This window comes from Podarcis erhardii, assembly GCF_964252035.2.
Source record: "Podarcis erhardii genome assembly, chromosome: 9".
NCBI classification, from domain to species: Eukaryota; Metazoa; Chordata; class Lepidosauria; order Squamata; family Lacertidae; genus Podarcis; species Podarcis erhardii.
The window spans coordinates 55,198,399-55,221,561 of record NC_138512.1 but is presented as its reverse complement, the minus strand read 5'-3'; the positions used below and the strand labels follow the sequence as shown (position 1 = coordinate 55,221,561).

General features: G+C 39.6%; 1 protein-coding gene across 7 annotated transcripts in view; it reads left to right on the top strand.

The window, feature by feature from the left end:
* Positions 1-13,017: 13,017 nt before the first annotated feature.
* Positions 13,018-23,163, top strand: part of LOC309350395 (uncharacterized protein) — a 54,612-nt gene continuing 44,466 nt past the window's right edge. For 2 of the 7 annotated variants that reach the window (XR_014160314.1, XR_014160315.1), the window contains exon 1: positions 13,018-13,227. Coding sequence is in view for 2 of the 7 variants with exons in the window: in XM_081877447.1 (XP_081733573.1) it covers positions 13,182-13,227 (46 nt within the window). In the remaining 5 variants the exon portion in view is untranslated. The remainder of the gene's footprint in view (positions 13,228-23,163) is intronic. The other 5 variants (XM_081877447.1, XM_081877446.1, XR_014160317.1 and 2 more) reach the window with 4 other exon arrangements.

The window sequence follows — 23,163 nt, the reverse complement described above, 5'->3', positions numbered from 1 at the left end:
GATGAACTATAGTGGCAATATTATTTTATCCATCCGTTGGCAGGATTTGGTGAACCTTTCTGTTATCTATTTGTGTACTTGTCTGATGTTCTCAATTTTTCTCCTCTAATGGGTTCTGCCGAGACGAAAGCTGGAGTGTTTTTCCGGCTCGGGATGGTAGCTCCAGCAGCCCTCATGAAAACCAATATGTGTTTAACATCTAAACATAAAACAGTAGATGAAAAGGTTGAGGAAGAGATAAACAGAGACAGATGGCACAGATCTAATTAATAAAAAGAAAACCACAAACAGGGGACTGAATCTATACCACTGATTTCACGTCTAATTTAATTAAGAAAATAAGTTTCCATGAGTTTAGCTACTGCTAGGAAATTATACATGGGAGGGAGACAGGAGGTAAGCAGAGGGGGAGGGGAGGAGGTTTGCTTAACATCTCCACCTTTTCCTTTCTGTCAAAGCTCATATATTTTGTTGGAGTTGAAAGGCACTCCACTCTTTGGCAGACATTTTGCTGGCTAGTGAGCGAATATACAAGTGATTAAGGAATTCTAGAGGCAACATTGAGAAAGAAAGCTTAAAAGCCAAAGTCCAAGTATATAACCTAAGTTTGGAATAGGGCAGTATAAGAGGGCAATGGCCTAATGCATGAGATGGCTACAAAGGGCTAAATTACATGATGCTGATCATATCTAGAGAGAGAGAGAGAGAGAGAGGTGTTTCATTAAAAGCAGCTGCATAGGGGCATGATTTGGACTGAAGCCATTGTACAGCAAAAGCTTTACCGCCTTCCTCCCATTCTGTTTGTCTGATTTAAATTCGTTCTCCCTCCCCAAGCTAGTAGCTGAAAAGGGGGAAAGAACAGACACCTGTGTACAGGTGCCCTCATTGTACTCTTTCCTATGCTGGCCACTTGTGTATTGAAGAAGCAGCATTATCAAGGATAAGGCATAGATCTGCATTAAAATGTACACATGCAAATTTATATGTATAGATGCAAAGTCAGAAATTATTATTATTATTATTATTATTATTATTATTATTATTCAGTGAATACTTTTATAGCATCATGTGGTTCAGATATAATAGTTTAAATTAGTATAATTTAAGCAGAAATACATTGGACCATGTCTTCAACCCTTGACCTTGTCCTAGTCACAACTGGAATCCCCTCTGCCCACTATATACTGTCCCAAGTGCTCCAAGGTGGTCGATTTAATTTAAAAAATGTATCTTTTTATGCATTACTGGAACAGCAAGATGTGTAGTGCAACTATATACTTTGGTTAGGTACTATATGAGTAGCCACATGCTATGTCTCTGATTCTCTAGCCACTAGTTTCCCTTGTATTTGTATTCTATATTGTTTATGTGATACTGTTTATTCAGTTTTGCTTAATTTATAATATTCATTTCTTTTTCTCTTCTCCTGTTTTTCCCCTCATTTCTTGTGAAACATAAATAAGTAAATTAGCACATGCAAGTTGAATTTTAAAAAATCAGGGGAGAACAAGATGGACTTTGCTTGATGCCTGAAATATAAGAGCTCCATAATTTGAACAGCACCACAGAAAACTGTCCTCATCTAACCACTCCAAGACACTCAGAAAAGAGAACCGAAACATGGCTTCTTTCAATGCTAGCACCACCTTTATTAAAGTCATTGATGGGGAGGGGAGGGCTACTTTTCACAGGTATACAAAAGGAGTCTGAGTAGTTATGTTTGCATGAGACATCCTGTAAACAGTTCATAAGAAGACCCATAACAATTGATGGATGGCACAGTTAAGGCCATGGTCATAAAAAAAGAAAGAAATTTATTTCTGTCAGCATGCTTTATATTTTAATTGGTGTGTAAGATGTTAGGTCTTATAGATCTGTTAAACAATGCACAGCAATAATGCCAAAATTGAAATATGTCTGGGTGCCAATTCTCACAGATAAACTGGTCAGCTAAGAAGAACTCCAAACTACCCTAGGAGTGCAAATGGAATGGTAAACATTATCACCAGGTAAAAAAGTAAGGCTTCCGCAGGGCTGCAGTAAGTAAAGATTGTTACATCTTCTGGTATTAATCATAATAAGTGCTTTATCTCCGCCTGTCATGTTTAGTTTCTGCATGCAATTTACCTCTCAAGAAAGCTGTTCACGGTATCAGTCAGGCTTATCTCAGAACTTATAGTCTTCAAGTGCCTAAATGTATTTCCACCAGAGTTCCCACAGTTAATGCGACAAAAGCCGACATAAGTGCTATTTTAAGACCATGCTGCATCCCTTTACAAAAAACAGGGTTGCTTATATTCTGACCACTCCTATCAGTTGAGTAGGAGGAAGGAAAAAACCCTCCTAGATTCCCAAACCAAACTATAGCTTCAGTGCAACTCTGCAGTTTGCTGTGGCTGCCCATGTGTCTTTCTGCTTCCCCTTCCATTTTAACTTGACACAAATTAAACTTCAGACATTCCATTTTCTCTCCAACACAGTGCTGTGACTGGCAACATGCTTGCAAAATCTGCTCAAATGTGATGATTATTTGTCAGGTAATAATAGTTGGTTGAAAAGCCTATAACTAACTATTGCTATTGAGGGAAGGGACAATCTAGACTCTGTGGTTCTCAACCTGTGGGTCCCCAGATGTTGTTGGACTACAACTCCCATCATCCCTGAGCTCTGGCTTTGCTAGCTAGGGGTGATGAGAGTTGTAGTTCAACAACACCTGGGGACCCACAGGTTGAGAAAGGCTGAAAGGGCCAATACAGTTTCTCAAGTTCCAGTCACCAGAGTGTCAAGTAGGCAGTGTTATTCACAACACCCCTTGCACACTGCCAGCCAGCACCACCAACGTCCGTTCTGGGAACACTATCCATGTGCTTGGATGATGTGGGAAAGGGCTCTGTTTCCTTCTCAGGTGAAGAAGCTCTCTACATGTCCATCAGCACCCATGGAGAACTCTTTCAGTTTCGCTTTAATTCTGCAAAGCTCTAGCATGCACCACCCACTTGCCTGGACAAATTTAATTTGGTTCAGTCTGGTTAATTTGGATTCTCTAATTTGTTATAGTCAATAAATATAACCTGTTTACCCAAAAATATTTCTCTCTCGACTCTTTGGTGTGTTGGCAAATATCTCTCATATCCCCGGTGGCACATTGTGTCAGTGCACCTGGTTGTTAACTAGAAGGTTGCTGCTTTGTGGCTGCCCAAGGAGGCTGAGGGCACAATTCCTGAATTGCAGGGGGTTGCTAAAAATGACCCTTGGAATCCCTTCCAGCTCTACAATTCTATGATTCTATGAAAGAGCCACTTTTGAAAAGCTAAGTTGGTGAAAATTCAGCACAGCCTTTAAAAATACAATGTTCAACTTGGTATTCTGTTTCAGGAAGGGCCTTAGCTCAGTAGTGGAGAATATGCTTTGTAAGCAACCGCCCACCAATGAGGGTGAGCAGACTAATATCTCAGGCTCAGGGAAGCGGGTGGTGCTGTGGACTTGCCGATTGGCAGTTTGAATCCTCACGATGGGGTGAGCTCCCGTTGCTCTGTCCCAGCTCCTGCCAACCTTGCAATTCGAAAGCACGCCAGTGCAAGTAGATAAATAGGTACCACTGCAGCAGGAAGGTAAAGAGCATTTCCATGTGCTCTGGCATCCGTTGTGGTGTTCCGATGCTCCAGAAGTGGTTTAGTCATGCTGGCCGCATGACCCGGAAAGCTGTCTGCAGACAAACGCTGGCTCCCTCAGCCTGAAAGTGAGATGAGTGCCACAACCCCAGAGTCGCCTTTGACTGGACTTAACCATCCAGGGGTCCTTTACCTTTATCTCAGGCTCAGTCTCCGGCACCGAAAGGTAGGAATGGGAAATATTTCTGCCTGAAGGGCTGCTTCCAGCCAGTGTACACAGTAGTGAGCTAGACTGAACAATGATCAAACTCTGTAAAAGGCAGCTTTCTATGCTCCTATTACATTTGTGCCAAAATAATATGGAGAGACAGTTTGAAATATTAGCCAGCTTATAATACTCCATGCTACATGATCCTATTGCAGCATGATATTCTTATGATCTTGTAATAATCCACTCTAATTAAGCTTCCATGAGAATATTAAAATGTAATCCATACAAACGCTGGATGTTGTATATAGCAGTGACTGAAGCAGCTCTTACTTGGAGCCAGACTTCATTCTGCAGTCTTTAAATGGTTTGGACTAAGATATAAAGACAAATTGTATTGCATGTCCAAATATAATATAGTAGGACTAGTTGAATTTAAAATTCTTATGTTACAACACAAATGGTATCATAAATATTGCCAAATGTAAATGATGATGAAAGTAAAACATTTTTGGTGCTATCCAAATAAATATACAACTCTTAAGATGGTGACATTTGCAGTAGCAGCAACCAGGCCATGATAGATATGTTTTAAAAAAGCAAAAGCAAAAATAATGCTGTAATCATTTTCTGAAATTGACACAATGAGAGTTTTAAAACTCTCCCCTGCATATATATATTTGGATTATCTTTATTTTAACATTCTAATAGTAACATAAATGTAATTAATATTGTAATGGCTTATGGATAAACAGTGAACTTTGCTTAGTCACCAAATATTCACAGTCCTGTTCTATATTACTGCATATGCAAATACTGTTAAATCTGTTTGGGGATCCAAACCCTCTAACATATAAACATGCAAAATACTTATATTCCCCCTATTTCAAAGTGAAATAAAACTGGGGGGGGGGGCCTAATGCAATGCACACAATTTAAGCACACAGGTTTGTACATACTGTGATGTGGATGGGATTTAAAGTAAAGGCTCATTTCCAAATTGTGATATAGCAAAGACACGAAAGTTGCTTTGTGGTATGCCGTTCAATGGGAGTGTCCCACTAAATGAAATTGGGTGTTTGTTTCTGAATGGTCAAAGGTGCCCGCGGGAATGCACAATGCAAGCTCTTTCCCTTGACAAGGTGCCTGCTAACAACATCCTTCAGCTGATACAGGATTGGCTCTGCATGAGTATCAGAACATGAGCCCTCCTGAATTGAGACCAAAGGTCTATCTATTCCAATATCCTGTTTCACAGCTACCAATCAGATCCCCTGGGGAAGCCTGCCAGCTAGACCTGGGTGCAACAGCACTCTCCCCATAGGAACTGATGTCCAAAGGCTTGCTGCCTCCAAGAGTGGAGGTAGAACATACGATAGTTATCACGGCTAGTAGCTGTTGAAAGGAGGGTTTCCTCCACAGACATGAGAACCCTGGCCTTTGGAGTAAAGCCTATGCATGCTGAAGAGATTACCTTCCAGTGGTCTGGGAAATGTTGCTGTGTGTGATGTCTTTGTGAGGACAGGTCTAGCCTACTTCGCACTTTGCATGTTTGAGACTGGTGGGTATGGAAGCTTATGGTAGGTAGGTAGGTAGGTAGGTAGGTAGGTAGGTAGGTGATAGATATTTGTTCAAAGATATACAAAAGTTCATACCCAACACAAAGTATTTTTTATAATAAATAAAAAATAAAAGAGATGTTTTATCTAGAAAGGAACGGCGGAGGAAAGAAGAAGAAAAAAGTAAAAGGGAAATAAAGAAAGGTAGGAAGAGCAAAAGAAGAGAAGGGGGTGGGGAGAAATTAAGAAAGCTAGAAAGATTTCTAGTTCTTTGTCCTGCAGCTAAATATAGTGTTCACTCATTAATAGGGTTGCCATATTTCAAAAAGTGAAAACCTGGACACAAAAACCCTTTCTTTCTTTTTTTCCAAAGCTGTGGAGCTTTTTTTAGTTTTGTCCAAAGTTCTTGATAGATAGATAGATGATAGTTAGTTAGTTAGTTAGTTAGTTAGTTATAGATATATATAGATATATATAGATATATAGATATATGCAATGGAGATTTTGAGCTAATTTAAAGGGAAATTGCCAGAACAAACACTGCCAACATACAGCCAGATTTTAGTGTTTTCCACCTGGACACCGACTACAGTATTCCGGCTATGTCCAGGAAATAATGGATGTATGGCAACCCTACTCATTAACTTCCAATCATCCTTCTACAAACTGATATTTAAATCTTCACGTCCATATATTACAAATTTGTTTCATCTTTCACACAAAAAGTCCATAGGAAGTTTCCAACCCTTAATAAATGTCAGTGATGATTTTTATATAATTAAACATGCCCAATAATTTTATCAACCATTCCTCCACAGTAAGTGCTTAGGACACTTCCAAATGGGCTGTTTATTTGCACCAGATTTGGAAGTTGGCTCACACTTTCTAGTGCAATGATCCCATCACTTTTCTAACTAAAAAAAGTTAGAGAAATACACATAGCCACCACTGGCTGGCAATGCCACGTAATCTCCATGCAACCCTCTAAGGATAAATGCTCAATAAATGGGTAGCATTGTACATCCTGCATGGAAGTTTTGGGCAAATGTATCAGCATGAGTGAGTGCTCAATAAACAGCCAGTCTGGAAACTTTGTTGCTCCATCACACTGAAATTCTCATAGAAATGCAATGAATACTTGTGCTGCAGCTACATGAGCCATCAGAAAACTTAGGAAAATGTAAGATTTTGATTTCCTTTGATTGCCTGGGGAGGGAGACTGTTCAAGGAATTTAGAATGTGCAGTGGAATATTTAACACACGGTCCTTCTGCTTAATCAAAACAAGAGCAAACTCTAGCTCTGAATATTTGGTTTCTTCAATGAAGCTTTGAAAAGCAATCTAAAAAGTACGTTCAACTAGTAGTGCTCAGATAAAGGCATCCTAAACATGTAATTTGCTCTACAGATTTGGCTTCCTAGAAAATGCAAGCGATATTAATATCTAGCGTATATTGCTATAATGAGTCAAAACCCATGAGTCAAAATAAGCACTAGTGTATTCCATGGCTGGAAAACAGCATTCCAGAGCTTGACCCACAGATTTCCACAGCTGCCAAGTTTTCTCCACTGAGTAGCAGAAATATCAGATTATCTGCTAGAGCAAATTGAGTGAAGAAGGCAAAGAAACCAAATGTCATAATCAGCAGAGAGGAACACTGCCAGCTTAGCATCGTCTCTGTGCTGTTGCTATTTTGGAAGGCACAAGTTGTGGCAAGACAAACCTTATCTTAGTGGGCAAGCAATTACAGGATTATTGGGAAAGATGTGGGGGATATTTTGGAATAAATGAGGATCACATTGAGACCTTCAAAGAGTTCATTTCTGCTGGGCTTAAAAGCAGCACAACTTCAATTTGATATCATGCAGGAGCATAGAATCCTCTCCAGTATTCCAGGATTTTACGGGGAATGTTTGAGATTTTTCTCATCTCAAATGGACTTTTTTTAAAATAATATTTATTCAAATTTTAACGATTACAAAGAGAAAAAAGAGAAAAAAGAAAAATAAAAAAGACTGAAAAAATACAAACAATTAAAAAAACAACAGATCAAACCTTTACATAGCTTTCTTTCCTTTGCTTATTTCCTTGACCTCCTCACACCTCCCATTTTTGTATTCTAATTCAATTTGTTATTTCAGCAAATCCTTCCAACCTTGTTTTTATCTTAATAATTTGTCTTAATATACTGTAATTTTACATTCTCTCTTTCGCCAATTCATTTTTACTTAATCCTTTATGTGATTTCTGCTAAAACCACATAATTTTCTTTTCCCAACATCTTTCTAGCAATCCTTAATTTTGCAATATTTTTGAAGATAAACTTTAAATTTTTCCCAATCTTCTTCCACCGACTCTTCTCCTTGGTCCCGGATTCTGCCAGTCATCTCAGCCAGTTCCATGTATTCCATCACCTTCATCTGCCATTCTTCCCGGGTGGGTAGATCTTGTGTCTTCCAATACTTTGCGATGAGTATTCTTGCTGCTGTTGTGGCGTACATAAAAAAAAGTTCTATCCTCCTTTCGCACCAATTGGCTGACTCAAATTGACTTTTTCAGTAAAATTGAGTTAGGCACAACACAGGAATCAGACCATGGGTCCATTGAGTTCAGGGTTGTCTACACGGACTGGCAGCAGCTCTCCAGGGAACATTCCTAGTCCTACCCGGAAATGCCAGGGATTGAACACAATGCCTTCTGTAAGCAAAACAGGTGCTCTATCACTGAGCTATATCTCCCACTTTCCCCCCTAAGGACAAGAGGAAGGGAGGGAGGGGATTTAAAAATGTTACCCCCCCCCCAGTCTCTTAAATGATTCAGCATATGTCCAAGTATACAAATTCATGGAACAAAAGTCAACCTATGTGGAGTGGAGTGGAGTGCTTCAGACCTAAGTAGAAGATCAAGGACTGGATTTAGGTTTGATGAGGCCCTAAGCTACTCATCAGATGAGTAGGTAATGGGGCCCTTTATATGTCCAGCTGTCCTTTGTCAACAACAAATTGTCACTGTTTTTTGTGTTGAACATATGCTATATGGTAATTTATGGACCAACAGGTATCTAAAGCCATTTGCACATGTTGCCATGCAACCAGTCCATGCAGAATGTAGGCACCCTATATATAGAAATGAGCAAACCAGTGATATTTTAGGGAGCAGGCTAGCAGGCAGGGCCCATTACTTACATCATAGAAGCCTACACAACACAAAACACTGTTGCTGTATGTAGGTTTTATTTTATTTGTTTTTTATCTTATATTTTGGAAATGTACATCCAGTTTTTTTTTCCTTTAATTTTTTTTTGGGGGGGGGCAAGAGAGTGGGGCCCTAAGCTATAGCTTGTTTAGCTTATACATAAATCTGGCACTGAAAGGTCTTTCTTCTTCAGGGGTTTTCTGGTTTCTAAACCAAGTGGGAATTTCATTGTTGTACATAAGAACCTCTCTCCCCATGGATCCAAACTTTACCAGGATATCTTGTTCAAAGCTCACCCAAATTTCAAGAGATGTTCGCCAGTCAGCAGAGAGGGTGGAATAGATGCGGATGGATGTCACATTGCACATGGACTCTTCTGCAAACATTCTTTTGTACCCTGGCTGATATTAGGATCATTAGGTGACAGCATGTTATATTGTACATAAGGCACATATTGTATTTGTGTACAACATTAGCTCTTGCATTTGTTACATTTCTTATACTTTTCATTGTAGAAGGGAGCTTTAAGTGCCACACATGATTGAAAAGGAGGAGACCAAAGTAAATGGGGTCTAACAAAACATTCCAAAATGATTAGTGAGACTGATGGATACTATCTATTGTTTATTCTGCCTTGAAGTTTAAATAGGCTCACATTCCCCAAGTTTCTAATAATCACTTAGGGTAGAGTAGTTTTGCAAAAAGACAAAGGATATTTTATTTGTGTGTGTTAGCTTTTGGAAATGCATTGATAGTACCACAATTTACATGTGCCTTTAAGTTATTAAAGAAAGCCCAAGAACCCAGACGCTTATAACATACGTTCAGCATGAGGTGCCTGTTCAGTATCAACAGATTACATAGGACACATTTTAGCAATATGACTCTTTAGAAGAACAAAAGATATATTTAATAAAATAGAAAGGCATGGAGAATCTGCATAAAATTATTCTTGAGACTAACACATAATGGCATATCTTTATGTATATCATTTGAAAATGTACCATTTCAACTTTACAGGACTCTTCTGGTCTATCAAACAGAACTCTTATGCTGGGAGTTGACATGGAACAAGTCTTGTTTGAGCCCGTAGCCTGGATGACACCGAAGAGACTGCTTTGGGAGATGATGGGCTCTCCTCCACCGAAGGAATTAAAGCACAGGCTAGACAGCCATAAGTCAGGAATGCGGCAGGAGGCCAGAATCACTCTAGGCCTGTAGTCAAAAAGGTACTACAGGGATACCTATAGAGGGGGCATTTTTATTTTTGAGAGAGTGCTGTGGGTGCCAGTCATAAAATGGCTGCCAAGGGACTCATGGCATAACCAAAACTTGAAGAAAGCAATCCCAGGACAACCTTGTGTTTTCCACCGTGGGAAGCCAGCTATGTCCTGCTGGTCCTGATTATGGAGCTAGAGCTGTTAAAGACACAAGAACCCTGTTTTCCACAATGCCAACCCTAAACCAAAGCCTAGATTTCTACCCTGTACCCACTCACCTGGGAGTAAGACCCATAAAACACAAAGGGACTTACTTCTGAAATAGATATAGCATTGCACTTTAAGTTAACTGCACAATGACTTCTTAATGAGTGCCTGGCCACCAGCTCATTCATTTATGAATCGCTTCCCGATCACAAAGTGATTTACAATATAATGGAGTATACAAAAATTACATGTGTTAAAACAGTTAAAATCTTGACTTGCCTTCAAAACAACATCAGGAAGGAGCCAGCTCAAGCCATTCTCTCCACCAAAGTAACATTATATATTGTTTGGTTGTAAATCCCTTTGGGTTGCCCTGGATAAAATAAAGTAACTAACAAATAATAATAATAATAATAATAATAATAATAATAATAATAATAATAATATAGTGGCCACACCAGGCAAGTTATTTTAGCCCCTAAAGCAGAAAACCCCATGAACATTCCCCACACCCAGTGCCATTTTACCCATAGGCACCAGCGGTGCGGGGCACCCAGGCGCCGGGCTCTCAGGGGCGCCAGGCCAAGAGTCAGGGGCCCAAGAGTTGGGTCCGGGGAAGGGCCTGCCTGTCAGTTGGAGTGCTGTGGTGGGCTCTTCTGCTGTGGGTGGCTCTGCGCCACGAGTTCGGGGGCGATCAAGCCAGCAAGATCCTGAGGTGGCTGGCCAGCTCTGCACTTCTATGCACCTGGGACTGAGCAACTGGGGGGGGGCCACCGGGCAGATCTTTGCCCCCGGCGCCGCATATGCTTAAGACAGCCCTGCAGTTCAACAATACTAAGTTATATACCTAACAATTTGTTGCCTTTTTGTGACACCCACAATTTCTGCCTGGGGCCCCCACCTCACTCTGCCTAATGGCTGGAGTAGGACTGGAAGGTGGCCATATGAATCTCTTGGGAGAGAGCATTTCAAAGTGCTATGGACACTATAGAAAAAGCCCTACTTCTTGCAGAGGCCACTCTAGCCTTTGTGTGAGACCAAATGTGAAGCAGGCCTTGGGCTCTGCATCTCAACCCTCAGAACCTCCTGACCTTGCTGCTCTTTGTTCAGCTGTCTGGGTGCTGTTGAAACTGGACTTAAGCCAGTCAGCCTTTCGAAGAAAGGGTGCCTTGAGCTAGGAGACTGACCTCTGAATAGGAGAACACATTGCCATCCTATTACTATATTTGGCTCCTATAGCTGGCTGTGGTAAAGTTATCGCCCCTGAACATACAGAGTTTTTTTTCCACAGCCAACAAGCACAATGTCCCCATACACACAAAAGACTGTGTCTTGCACTAGCACTTTATTTCTTTTTCTCCTTTGGTCAACATTTAAAAGGAATTAAAAACAACAGCAGCTTGGAGGCCATCTATACTTTTTACTTTTACTCCCCCCTCCTGCCAAATATGAGAAGGTTAATTAATGAATCCAAGTTGTTTAGATTTCGCAGCAGCTACAAAGACGTATGTTGTGAATAGCTGATAAGTTGCATGATCAATAGCTGACAGAACATCTCCCAGCTGCTTAGTCAGGAAGAAAAATAATCAACAAATGACCTAAGTAGTCGACATTCAGTGGAAATACACTGAGATGTGCCCAGTCTTGGTATTTTTAAACAGCTTTAAGGATGGTGGTTCAGCTATCATAGCAAAACTATCAACCACTCTGAAATGAAAATTTCAATGTGTAACAATAATGATGCCTGCGATGTGTAGTTTCATTGACTCATGTCGCTTAGCTCTGCTATGACTCTTCAGTAAATCCTGTGCTGGTTGCTGAACTACTGCAAAACAGTAAGCACAAAAGAAAAGAGATTTAGCTTTAAACTGAGGCATTTCCTAGGTAACCACAGCATGAGGTTATTTCAAAATTAATTTGCTTTGCATCCCTAAAGACTGGATAACTTTTGGCAGCCAAGACTAAGATTATTTTGTGGCTGCAGTTTTCAGAGTTCCACTTTATTTCTTATATGTCTTTACATTTTGATTAGCAAACTTGCCATCTGTTATTCTTTGCAAAAGAATTCTTTTTGCTGCATGAATTTAATTTAGCCTAGGATAACATTGGACAATTCACGTTTATTAAAAGATAATAGTTTAGAAAACAGATGTCTCCAAGGTATTTGCTCTAATAGCATAGCCAGAATGGTGCCTACATCATTTTCAAATAAAGCATTTAACATCTGTCCAGAAAGCCCTCATATTCCGTTCATTTTTACACAATAATTTATGCACTTTCCTAAGATTTAGTATGGCTGAATATTTATTAACCTCTGAAAATCAATTAAATATATAGTTTCAGAAGGTTTGAAACATTTTATTTTTTTTCTTTCTTTCTGTGAAAATAAATCCCAGATATGTATATATTATTCAAAAAGAAAAGAAGAATAGCTTAAAAGCAAGAAAAAAGGTTCAATTTTCATTCCCAAAATAAACCTCAAAATGAATGAATGATTAATGTTTACTTGAGAAAATATAATTGTAAAAACTTTCAAGGTGCACAAAAATACTCTTAATCTGACTAATGATAGTGCTGCAAATGTTCCTTAACAATTTTTCACATTTATTAAAAGTTAAATGAAAAATACTATACTATTATACTATTAAATACTAACAGAAAATGTTTTTTGAGGGCTGTTGTTTTCTTAGTGCCTTTTTGTTTTGTGATCATGATAGCAAAGTTGCTGTGTTCAGTATTTTTTAAAGACTTCTGATTTATAGTACTGTACAAAATGTTTTGCACATTTGTACATACACATATATGAATATAAAGAATCAATATCATCTCTTCCTCCCAAGAGACTGCCAGGAATTTAATTGAGTTAAAATGAATGTTCTTATCACAAGCCACAAAAGATCTTCCCTTCCTACTTTTGTTCATGACAGAGTTCAGGACCACCTCCCCATGGGTAACTCTACCTCCCCCCACTTCAGATATTAACCTGGAGTCCTGGACATCATGCCTTCCAATCATTAAATGAGCTGAGCAATGTTTTATTACAGATCTCATGTGGCTGAGCTTAGCGGGGCTTTTAAGTGCTCCCGGGTATGCCGTGCTTACGCAAGTTATTTTCTGCTGTGGATTGTTGATGCTGCCACAGAATGACAGAGTGATGTGCCTTGAATTCCAATGAGGAGCAATGGTGTTTTGTTTTGGGGTCTCCCCCCTGCAACACCAAATAAAGAGTGAGTACTTTGAAAAGTCTTTGTTACTCAAGTTGTGCTGTGTGTTTCGGATTTTAGGAGGCCTCCAAATTGAAAAAGGCTTGAAGATGCTAGGCAATTTTGATTGTAAGCAATGTGTGAGGGAAGCAATTTTATGATGGCAAGGGCCAGTTCTTTCAGAAATTTATTTTAAAGTGCAGGTTTCAAAAATCTAAAGCTGGAGCTGTACTGGACAGAGGAGGGGAATATATGTAAAAGTGAATTATAAGAAGCAAAACCTGGAGGAATAAATTACATCAAAGGTAGAGCTTCTTGGGCTTTCTGTGGATTATTGTTTTTTCCTGACCTTGTGCTGACAATTCAGATGGATTCATAAGCAACTAGGTGGCCTAGCAATTTGATGCATGTGTTTTCACACACTGCTTTAAGTGATTAAATCCTTTCAGTGTGTCCTAGCCATCTGCTGCTTTGGGGCTGATATACTTGGATGCACTGACTTCCCCTTTTCTAACAGTGATGCTCAGATCCTTACTACTTAGCGAGTGTGTATGAAGCAGATTTTAAAAGATCCAGCCCTGATTAGCGCAGTTAGCCCGTTAACGCTACATATTTACAGTGGATTATTGGAAGGGAAGTAGGGGTTAAGTCAGTAGGTCTCTCGCTTTCCCCAGGGGTTAACCTGGCAGGCTGTCTGGCACACACAGGAGGGCTGACAGGTAGCAGGATTTGTCTAAGCAGTGTGCATGAGAGCCAACAAGGAAAACTGAATGCTCTGGATTAGTTTTGGATTATGTTGTCAGAGTGAAGCCTGATGGACAAACTGCAGAGGAATAAAATGCAATCTGTTTGGGAAGAGAGACGGTGTGCATAGCGTTCATTTTTCAAAAATGGCAAGAGAAATCATTAATAATTTGTAAATCTGTGTCCATTAACTTTTCTCTTTGTTATCCCAAAGACAGCCTTTTGAACATGAGTCTGCCACTGTTCTATATCTCGTCTTCTTTAGTGACAGATGGCAAGAGAGAGATGGGTTTTTTAATACATAAATATGTTGGAAGCCTCCATTTGAACACCTGTAGTTCCCTTTGGGAGAAATGGCAACTCTTCCTTTATTTCAAGGGAAATGAGGCAACCTTTGATTTGTATATTTTGCATTATTTTTAAAACTTATTTTTCAAAAGCATATGCCGTAATCCTTTTTTGGATATTTTTTTTAATAATGCAAAGGATAGTGATTAAAGCTAGCCTTGATTCATTCATTCACTAGTTGTTTCATTATGGGAAGTTAGATCACAAGAGTTCTGCATGATCTAATGTGAAATATGCACAGGACAAACTCAAGTTTGTTTTTGTGGAAGACTGGTGCCATTTTTCATTAAAATAGTGTTTACCCTTCCAACAGTCAAGCGTTATTGCACTTTTCCTGGTAAAAATGTCCATCTTTGTCCTTTGAAGTGACAGAGGGAACCAGTGAAAAATAATCCCTTGCAAATATTTATAAACCTGTTATCGGTTTCTCATTGCCTGCAAGTTTTTTAATGGGAATGCTATGTGCTTTCAATTCAAGTCAGTCTTTACGTACTATTTCTGCCAAATAGCCTTAAATTCTGTATGAAATTTATTTTATGAATTTGAGCCGCTTTCGTTCTGTTTTATTATATTTTTGTAAACTGCTTTGAGGTTTGTTTGTTTTTATAAACAAAACTGGAGTATGCATTTGGAAATAAATAAAGCAGGACCTTACAAAAAGAAGACTATTTAAATCGTATAAGAACCCCCAGCCATTTTAAAATGAAAATAATTAAGCAATATAAAAGCATTCAAAGGCTAAAATAATAAGTGACCTTTTGATAAGAATAGATTAGCTCTTTTATGCTTAACATAGCAAATATGTTCAATGAATATATAATCTTTGAGTCAAAATCCTTGAATAACCATATGGGTATTTCCTTCTGTCAACTAACTTGAAATACTTAACAAATTATATATAATGCATCAGAAACAACCTACAGACAGAAGAGTTGCAAAAACAATACCCAAAGAAAACTCAAGGCACAACTAAATTAGGCAGAAGACTTTTGGTTTATGCTAATATCCTTCTTGGAATAGGGGCAGATTGAAGTCAATTCAGTTCACATTTAAAGGCAAATTTGCATTTTTCAAATGAATATGCAAACTGAAACAACTCACACTTATCCAAATTTTGCAATGTAGTTCTCAAACTGAACAATGCTTATAAAAATATATAAATTAGGGGAAGGTGTGCCTAAAAATGAATATGTTAGTGAAAATAACACAGGATACATTACATTAGGGCAAGTTGCTTGCGGAAATGTATACATTAGTCAAACTGTATAAAAAAATGTTCATTGAAGGAAATTGTACTAAAATACCAATACATTTTCATTAGGAATATATCCCCACATTCCACTGAAATTAATAGGATTTCTTTATAAATCATGCATATATAATTGTGATATGCCAATTACTCTGGATTCAAAAACCTATAATCTATGAGCATTCAAAAACCTTTGCTTAAAAACCCAAGTTTGTTTGTTTGTTTGTTTGTTTGCTTGCTTTAAACAACACATTGTTTCTCTCTCTCTCTCTCTCTCTCTCTCTCTCTCTCACACACACACACACACACACACACACACACACACGAGTCTTAATTTGCCCTTGAGCATTTTTCTTTTCCCCCTGCAATTTATGTTAACATCAGATGCTTGTTTATGCAGAAGAGGTGATGTATTTGTAATGCAAATGAACATTCTGTCCAATGTAAGTTTTACATTTGCATTTCAAATCTGACAGGCAAGTCCACATTGATATATTTGCTGCTGGATCTAATATTGGAAATGTCTGTTCTCCTATACGGTTTACAGTTAACCAGAAGTAGTTTGAGATTTAAAAAAAATATCTGGAAGATCCAGAAAGAATTTACTGCTGTTTCCTGAAGAAAAGAAAGAGACAGTGCAGATGGTTTAGAAGCATAACGTAACTATTTCTCGTCAGGTAGTGTGACCTTTCTTCATAGACAGCAAATGCCACTGTCCCTGACGCAAGGCAAGCAAATATGACAAAAGCATGGTCTTTTTTTTTCTCGACTGGGAACACAGGAGAGAATAGTTTAACCCAAGTCCAGCCAGTATTTTTACACCGCTAATTCCTGGCTTTAGTAAATTCTTCACCAAGGCGAAAGAATCTCTGCTGGCCACAGGGAGCGGAGTGTAAATAGCAAAATACAGTTCCAGAGTTGGGAAGGGGAGGTTTCCAGAACTGCACTGGGTTATGAGGTAAGCAAACTGGAAAAAGATGTATCCTTTGCAAGCGGGGGTGGGGTGGGCAGAGCATAAGGCAGGCAGTTGGTTTTATGCTGCAGAGGGGATTAGATGTGATGCTTGGGGACTCTTGGAATTGGAGGCTACAGCAATGGTAGGAAAAGGACCCTCTTGAGATGTGACTGCTTTGCACATTCTTCATCCAGATTCGGGCTGTGTAGATGTGTAAAGAAACCATATATCATAAAGTCACCACAGACACCGTGAAAAGTGCCAGAGCACGCGGAAATGCCATTTACCTTCCCACCGCAGTGGTACCTATTTATCTACTTGCACTGATGTGCTTTTGAACTGCTAGGAGCAACAGGAGCTCACCCCGTCATGTGCATTCAAACCACTGACCTTCTGATCAGTAGTTTAGACCACAATGCCACCCGCATCCCTTTTGACTGTCCTGATTGATGTTTAGCTATTGACTGTGTGAAGATATACCTCCTTTTGCCTGTCTTGGCTTTTCCAACACATTTATAAATTTTGATATATGTTTATATGTTTTTAGTGTTGTATTTCGTTATGTCCTGTGTCCTTCCTGTTTTATTGTTCTGCTTGAAATGAAAGGCAGTATAGAAATGATTTTTAATAAATAAATGAACATAAGCATTCTTCTAGTGGAAGAAAGTGAGAAAGTGATTTTCACTTATTGATTAGACTTTGATGCCTAATTTTGTTTTCGGGTTTCTCATATTAATATAATAACCAGCATGAGATAATCTTGCCATAATTGATTTATTTTCTTCTTGAGGACTTCTTTTGGCTTCAGAGGATGCCACTGCAAGACCAAGAATAATGATGAATACTTCAGAAAAAATAATGCTTTTAACGTGGATTTCTCCAGACACCATTTTCAACTTGCAGTAGTTTATGACAACTTTCAATATAAATCCAAATAAGGGGGGAAGTTAATAACTCAAACGGTACTTAAAGTAACTTCAGCACTGAAGACTGAGTAAATGCCAACCACTTAGTGGAAGAGGGAGGGGAATTTATTTAATACCCTGGCAGACTGTGGTATAAATGAAAAGATGAACTACAGCTTTTCATGCCTTGCTATCCAGTGGAATGAAATTATTTTAGTGAACTGTGTCAATTCCCTTAGCAGGCATAAGAGTCCTTTATTTAAGAACTTCTAAATGGCACATGAGGAAAAATAAGTACCATCGTACCTAGAAGATACAAAGCAATAAATCTGAAACTTTTTTTCCAATTCACACTTCAGAGATACAATTTCTATTCTCTGCTCATGATCCTGAAGTTCATAAGAAAGAGCAGTATGGTCATTAAGAATGGGATTGTGGGCATTCTACATTCTTGGAGCAGAATAAAGTGCAAAGAGTGGCAGTCTAAATAGATTCACTAGTTCAATCTTATGTCCAACTTAGTTCTATGGGTCTTATTCCTCATAATTGTTTATAGGATTGTAACCTATGGCTGTTGTCCAGCAACTTTGTACAATCAGGTGTATTCTAGTACTTTTCTATGAGTAGGAGGAAACTCCACAAGTGCAAAAGGATTCTGCAGACAGGAAAGTGAACCATACTCATTGTGTATAATTATTTTTAAATATAATAAGAATACTCAACCTTGGAAAAGTGTAATTGTGTGATGAATGATATTCATTTCAAACATCGGTTAGGTAAGATCTTCAGAAGCCCATATAGACAACTCTCTTATAGGCTTCAGTTGTGGTATTTGCTGTCATTTATGTAAAGTGATGCATAGAGCACTGGTGTGTGGAGAAAATGAGGCTGGAGACAAGATTCCACATACCCAGCCTAGCCCAAACACCAGCACCCTGTTCTTAAGGTGCAACATTAGGTGGCATTTTGACAATGGGGGGGGGGGGGGACAAAGGCATGAACAGGTGTGAAATATGAGGTGTATGGATCAGTGGCACAAACTGCACTCCCAATACCCATCAAGCGCCATTGTTTTGTACATAATGCTCCAGAATGAGGGAATTAAGCACTGCCCTTATTCTGATTTGCCTTCATAATTAGATGTTGAGTAATCCCATGCCAAAATCTGTCCACCAGTTTCCCAAAAAGTTTTTCTTCCCCACAAAAGAGGATTCTATCTTCTGCCACATTCACAGTGTGCTTTAAAATTACTTTAGAATTCCAGCCGCCACTCAGGGCGGCTTCTTCTACAAGTCTGGTAGTTGTTCTTCTCTTTGACATCTGGTGGGAGGGTGTTCCACAGGATGGGTGCCACTACCGAGAAAGCCCTCTGCCTGGTTCCCTGTAACTTGGCTTATCGCAGTGAGGAAACCGAAAGAAGGCCCTTGGCACTGGACCTCAGTGTCCGGGTAGAACGGCGGGGGTGGGAGATGCTTTTTCTTTTCATTAACCATTTATCCAGCATTCTGCAGCCTCCATGGCTTCCCATACTTCCAGATCTGGAAAAGCACCATGGGAGGAGTTACATCATTATGTCTTCTCCTGGGCTTTAATGGAAATGTGAGCTGTCAGGGAGCCTGGATGCCAAACACCTGAGATTATTGTGCTCACCAATTTTGTTCTTAAGGGAAGCCTGACTCCATGGAATAAAGACAAGAGATACAGCAAATGGCCACCACTCCACCAATTTTAATGTGTCTGAAGCATCCTGAATCTTCTAATGGCAGCTATATCTCAGCGCAATTGTCTGACTTCCAAGGTTGCCAAGCTGGGCAGACAGAATCTCCTGCTACCCACTTTCTTAGGCTACATAATGTGACTCAAAGCTTCTTCCTGGCTCATATATTTTATGTATGTTTTGAGAAGTGTCATGAGACTCATAACCTTAGGGTCAGTGAGACCACCAAAACCCAAGAAAGGGGGTATCAAACTTAGGCATCCTCAAGCTAGAAGACATGAAAGATTTGTTGATGGAGAACTCGCTTTACCACTTTGGTGCATTAGGGTACGAGTGGTGGACCAGGAGTAGAAGGTAGTATTGGCAGCAAGATTGAGAGCCAGTGTGGTGTAGTGGTTAAGAGCAATAGACTTGTAATCTGGTGAACCGGGTTTGTGTCTCGGCTCCTCCACATGCAGCTGCTGGGTGACCTTGGGCTAGTCACACTTCTTTGAAGTCTCTCAGCCCCACTCACCTCACAGAGTGTTTGTTGTGGGGGAGGAAGGGAAAGGAGAACGTTAGCTGCTTTGAGACTCCTTCAGATAGTGATAACGCAGGATATCAAATCCAAACTCTTCTTCTCTTCAAGATTGGGCCTGATCCCTTCACCAGTCCAGACTAGCACATTTATTAAGCACTAGCTTAAGAATTTATTTAAATAATAAATAAATAATAAATAATAATTTATTATTTACTAGCACAGATCAAGCCTCATGGCATCACCTCAGTGCTGCCTCTTCCCAAGTCTCAGAACTCTCCATTTTTGAGCTGGCCCCAGAGGCAGATTTAGGGGAATGCAACCAGTTTGGTAACACTGGGTATGGAGCCTCAGGGGTGCCACAACTATGAGGTAGAATGGAAGGTGAGAGGTGAGGGCCCTGAATTTTGGCATCACACAGAGCATCACTGAAATTGGAGAGACCCCAACGTCCACCACTGTTGCCCCCCACCAGCAGGCCACCAAAGGTCCACCTCCACTCAGTCCAAACTCCACACAGACTGATGGGGAGACTGGATTGCTCTACCAGTTACCCCATCCCCTTGTTGCTGAGTAGATTTGGTTTAGCAACTTCAGCCACATTGGGAATAACCAGCACTACAAAGAGTTTCACTTTCATTGGTAAAATGATAAGATTTCCCTACCCACCTTAATGAATGATTCAGAAGGAGTCATTGAATAATATGTATATAGGAAGTTAGGTGGCAGATGTTAAGTATTTATGAATGCAAAGCGCATGACACAATGCGTTTCCATTTGGAACAGGAAAGAATAAGAACATGTTCCAGCTAAAGCAGTAGAATATTTTAGGTATTAGCAGAAAACATTGTAATTTTATGGCAATGATTTAGTTGAAGATACTGACATATTGTATCCAAGTACTGTTCTCCTTTCCCTGAGGCAAGGTATGTTTCCTTAAATTTTAGTTGCAATGAGCATCTGGTATTAAATTGCTATCATCACCTCATAAAGTACTCAAGTGTGCTCTTCAAAATAGAAGCCTATACTCTCCCTGCTTCTCTTTCAAGAAATTACAAGAATCACCAAACAATGACTAGACTCCATGAATCCAGAAGAATAAAATAAGCATTACTATTAATTCTGTTATTTAGCTTTCAAAACCTTCCTTGATTTGGCCAAGTTATGTGACCCAGGTTGGACTAATCATTGGTTTCCCGTGCAAAAAATGCATGGTTCATGACAGAGTATAATAAAACATGTCTGAATCATCTTATTTGGGCCATTAGTAATTCCCAACTTTAAGAAAACTCCAATATCCTGTCCCCCTTTTTAATATAAAGGAGGTTAAGCAGTAATTCAGAGAAGTAACCCAAGCAATAAATCATCAGGGGGACTCGCAGCTTTAATGGAAAGAAGTGCATAACATCAAGACCCATTTGTCCATTTGGTTTATGGGGAAATGCTTAATGCATGATTTATGCCAAATGTTTTGGTAGCTCTGGGGGGAAAACCCCAAGTAGTAGTAGTAGTAGTTTATTTATTGTACAGCAACAAAGCCATAAACAGCTTGAGACCAGGGTACCTAAAGGGCTGTCATGGGAGGCTAGGATGACACAAAGCTAGACAAGAACTTTATTGTATCTCTTAAATAAGAACAGCAATGGGAAACTTCTGAGTCTGCCCAGGTACAAATGAGACCAAGGCCACCTAGTAACTAAACTGTATAATGGTATTACCTACACTGGGCATTTTGCTCCTGTATGATCCTGCCTGTTCACTAAGGTCAATAGGAGAAGCCTTTTGTGAGTCTCATTTGAAGAACAGCTGGTGGAATGGAGGGAAAGGGCCTTCTCTGTAGTGTCCAGATTGTGAAGCCCCTAACTGAGGTCTCACCTTTGTGGGTCTTCCACAGTTACCTGAAGGCATGTTTGTGTCCTCAGACTGGATGATTTCCAGCATCCATAGGATGTGTCCTTTTTTGATCTGCTGTTCTTGTTTATTAATTTCATACTGTTTTTAAATGTTATGATACATTTCCTCAGGCATTCAAAGAACATGTGAGGGCACAAAGTAGGGAGGTAGCCTGGGGGCAGAACCTTTGCCTTGCTCCTGCCATTTAGGGGGATTGGACTAGAAGATGATCCATGGAGTCCCCTCCAACTCTACAGTTCTCTAATTCTATCTCTATCCCTGTCTGTATTCAGAAGAATGGTCTGAAAGGGGATTCCAAGAGCAAACAGTCTCTAGTTGCTGGGAATCACAAGTGGGAAGACTGCTGTTGCATTTAGGTCCTGCTTGTGGGATCCCCATGGGCATCTGGGAAAACTCAATTGGTAGAGCATGAGACTCTTAATAGCAAGGTCATGGGTTAAAGTCCCATGTTTGGGCCAAAAGATTCCTGCATTGCAGGGGATTGGACTAGATGATCCTTGTGGTCCCTTCCAACTCTGTGATTCTGTGATCTGGTTGGCCATTAGAAGAAAAGGATGCTGAACTAGGTGGGCCACCAGCTTGATCCAGCAGAGCTCTTCTTGCACTTGAACTTCTTTGTACATGCTTACAAACCTCCCTGTAATCAGGAATCCTGCATTATCAGGGTTCCTGAGAATAGGAATGGCTATTTATTTGTTTATTATTTATAAGATTTTTTTTAACCTGCCATTCACTCTGAGGTACCAGGGTGGGTTACAACAATAGAATATACAAATTTATAAACAAATAAAAACATTACAATTGGAAAGCATTTTTAAAAAACCTTTTCCGAATGGAACTCAACAGTGGTGTTTGCAGACTGTTTTAACTAATTTTGTTATTGTATTTTTATATGGTTGTAGCCTTGTGGTGAAGGGTGGATAAGAAACCCAGGATGATGCAGGAGGAGGATTATGATGCTGGTGATACAATAAGCAAAACCCAAAGTGTCTGACTTTTGTCATTGTGCTCTTAGCATCTAACATTTCAGGATGAGCACTTTATAATGCCTTCACTAATAAGTCGCCTTAACTCTGCTCAAGCAGCAGCATCTAGTGTGTGGAATCCAAAGGGCTTCCGGGGTTAATTCTGTCACCGCAGTGTTGACATGAGGCATGTAACAGCTTTCAACTCAAAATGTTACTTGTAATCTTTTAATCCCAAATTAGTTCAACGTATTAGTCCAAAGATCAAACATGAAGATTAATTAGACTAGTTAGCATAAACTCACAGAACCTATTTGTTTTGAGGTTACGTTTAATCTCAGAATAAGTCCTTGGTAAAATAGGTAACTTTTTTCCTTACCTAAGTTTTATGTGAGCTCTTCCTACTGACAGATGGCACAATCCGCCTGAACTTCTGTACAGGTCCTGTTCTAAACAGGGCTTGGGCAGAAGGTGATTCCAGTGGACTGAGCCCATTATGCTCACCTGGTAAATTATCAGCCTGGAGGCCAGTCCAACTCAGTGTTAGGAACACTAAAACCAAATATCTATAGACATCAATGTGTTGAATCTGCTGGATTAGAGCCTGGAAAGTTAGCGGTTTGTTTATTTTTCTACCTGCTGCGCT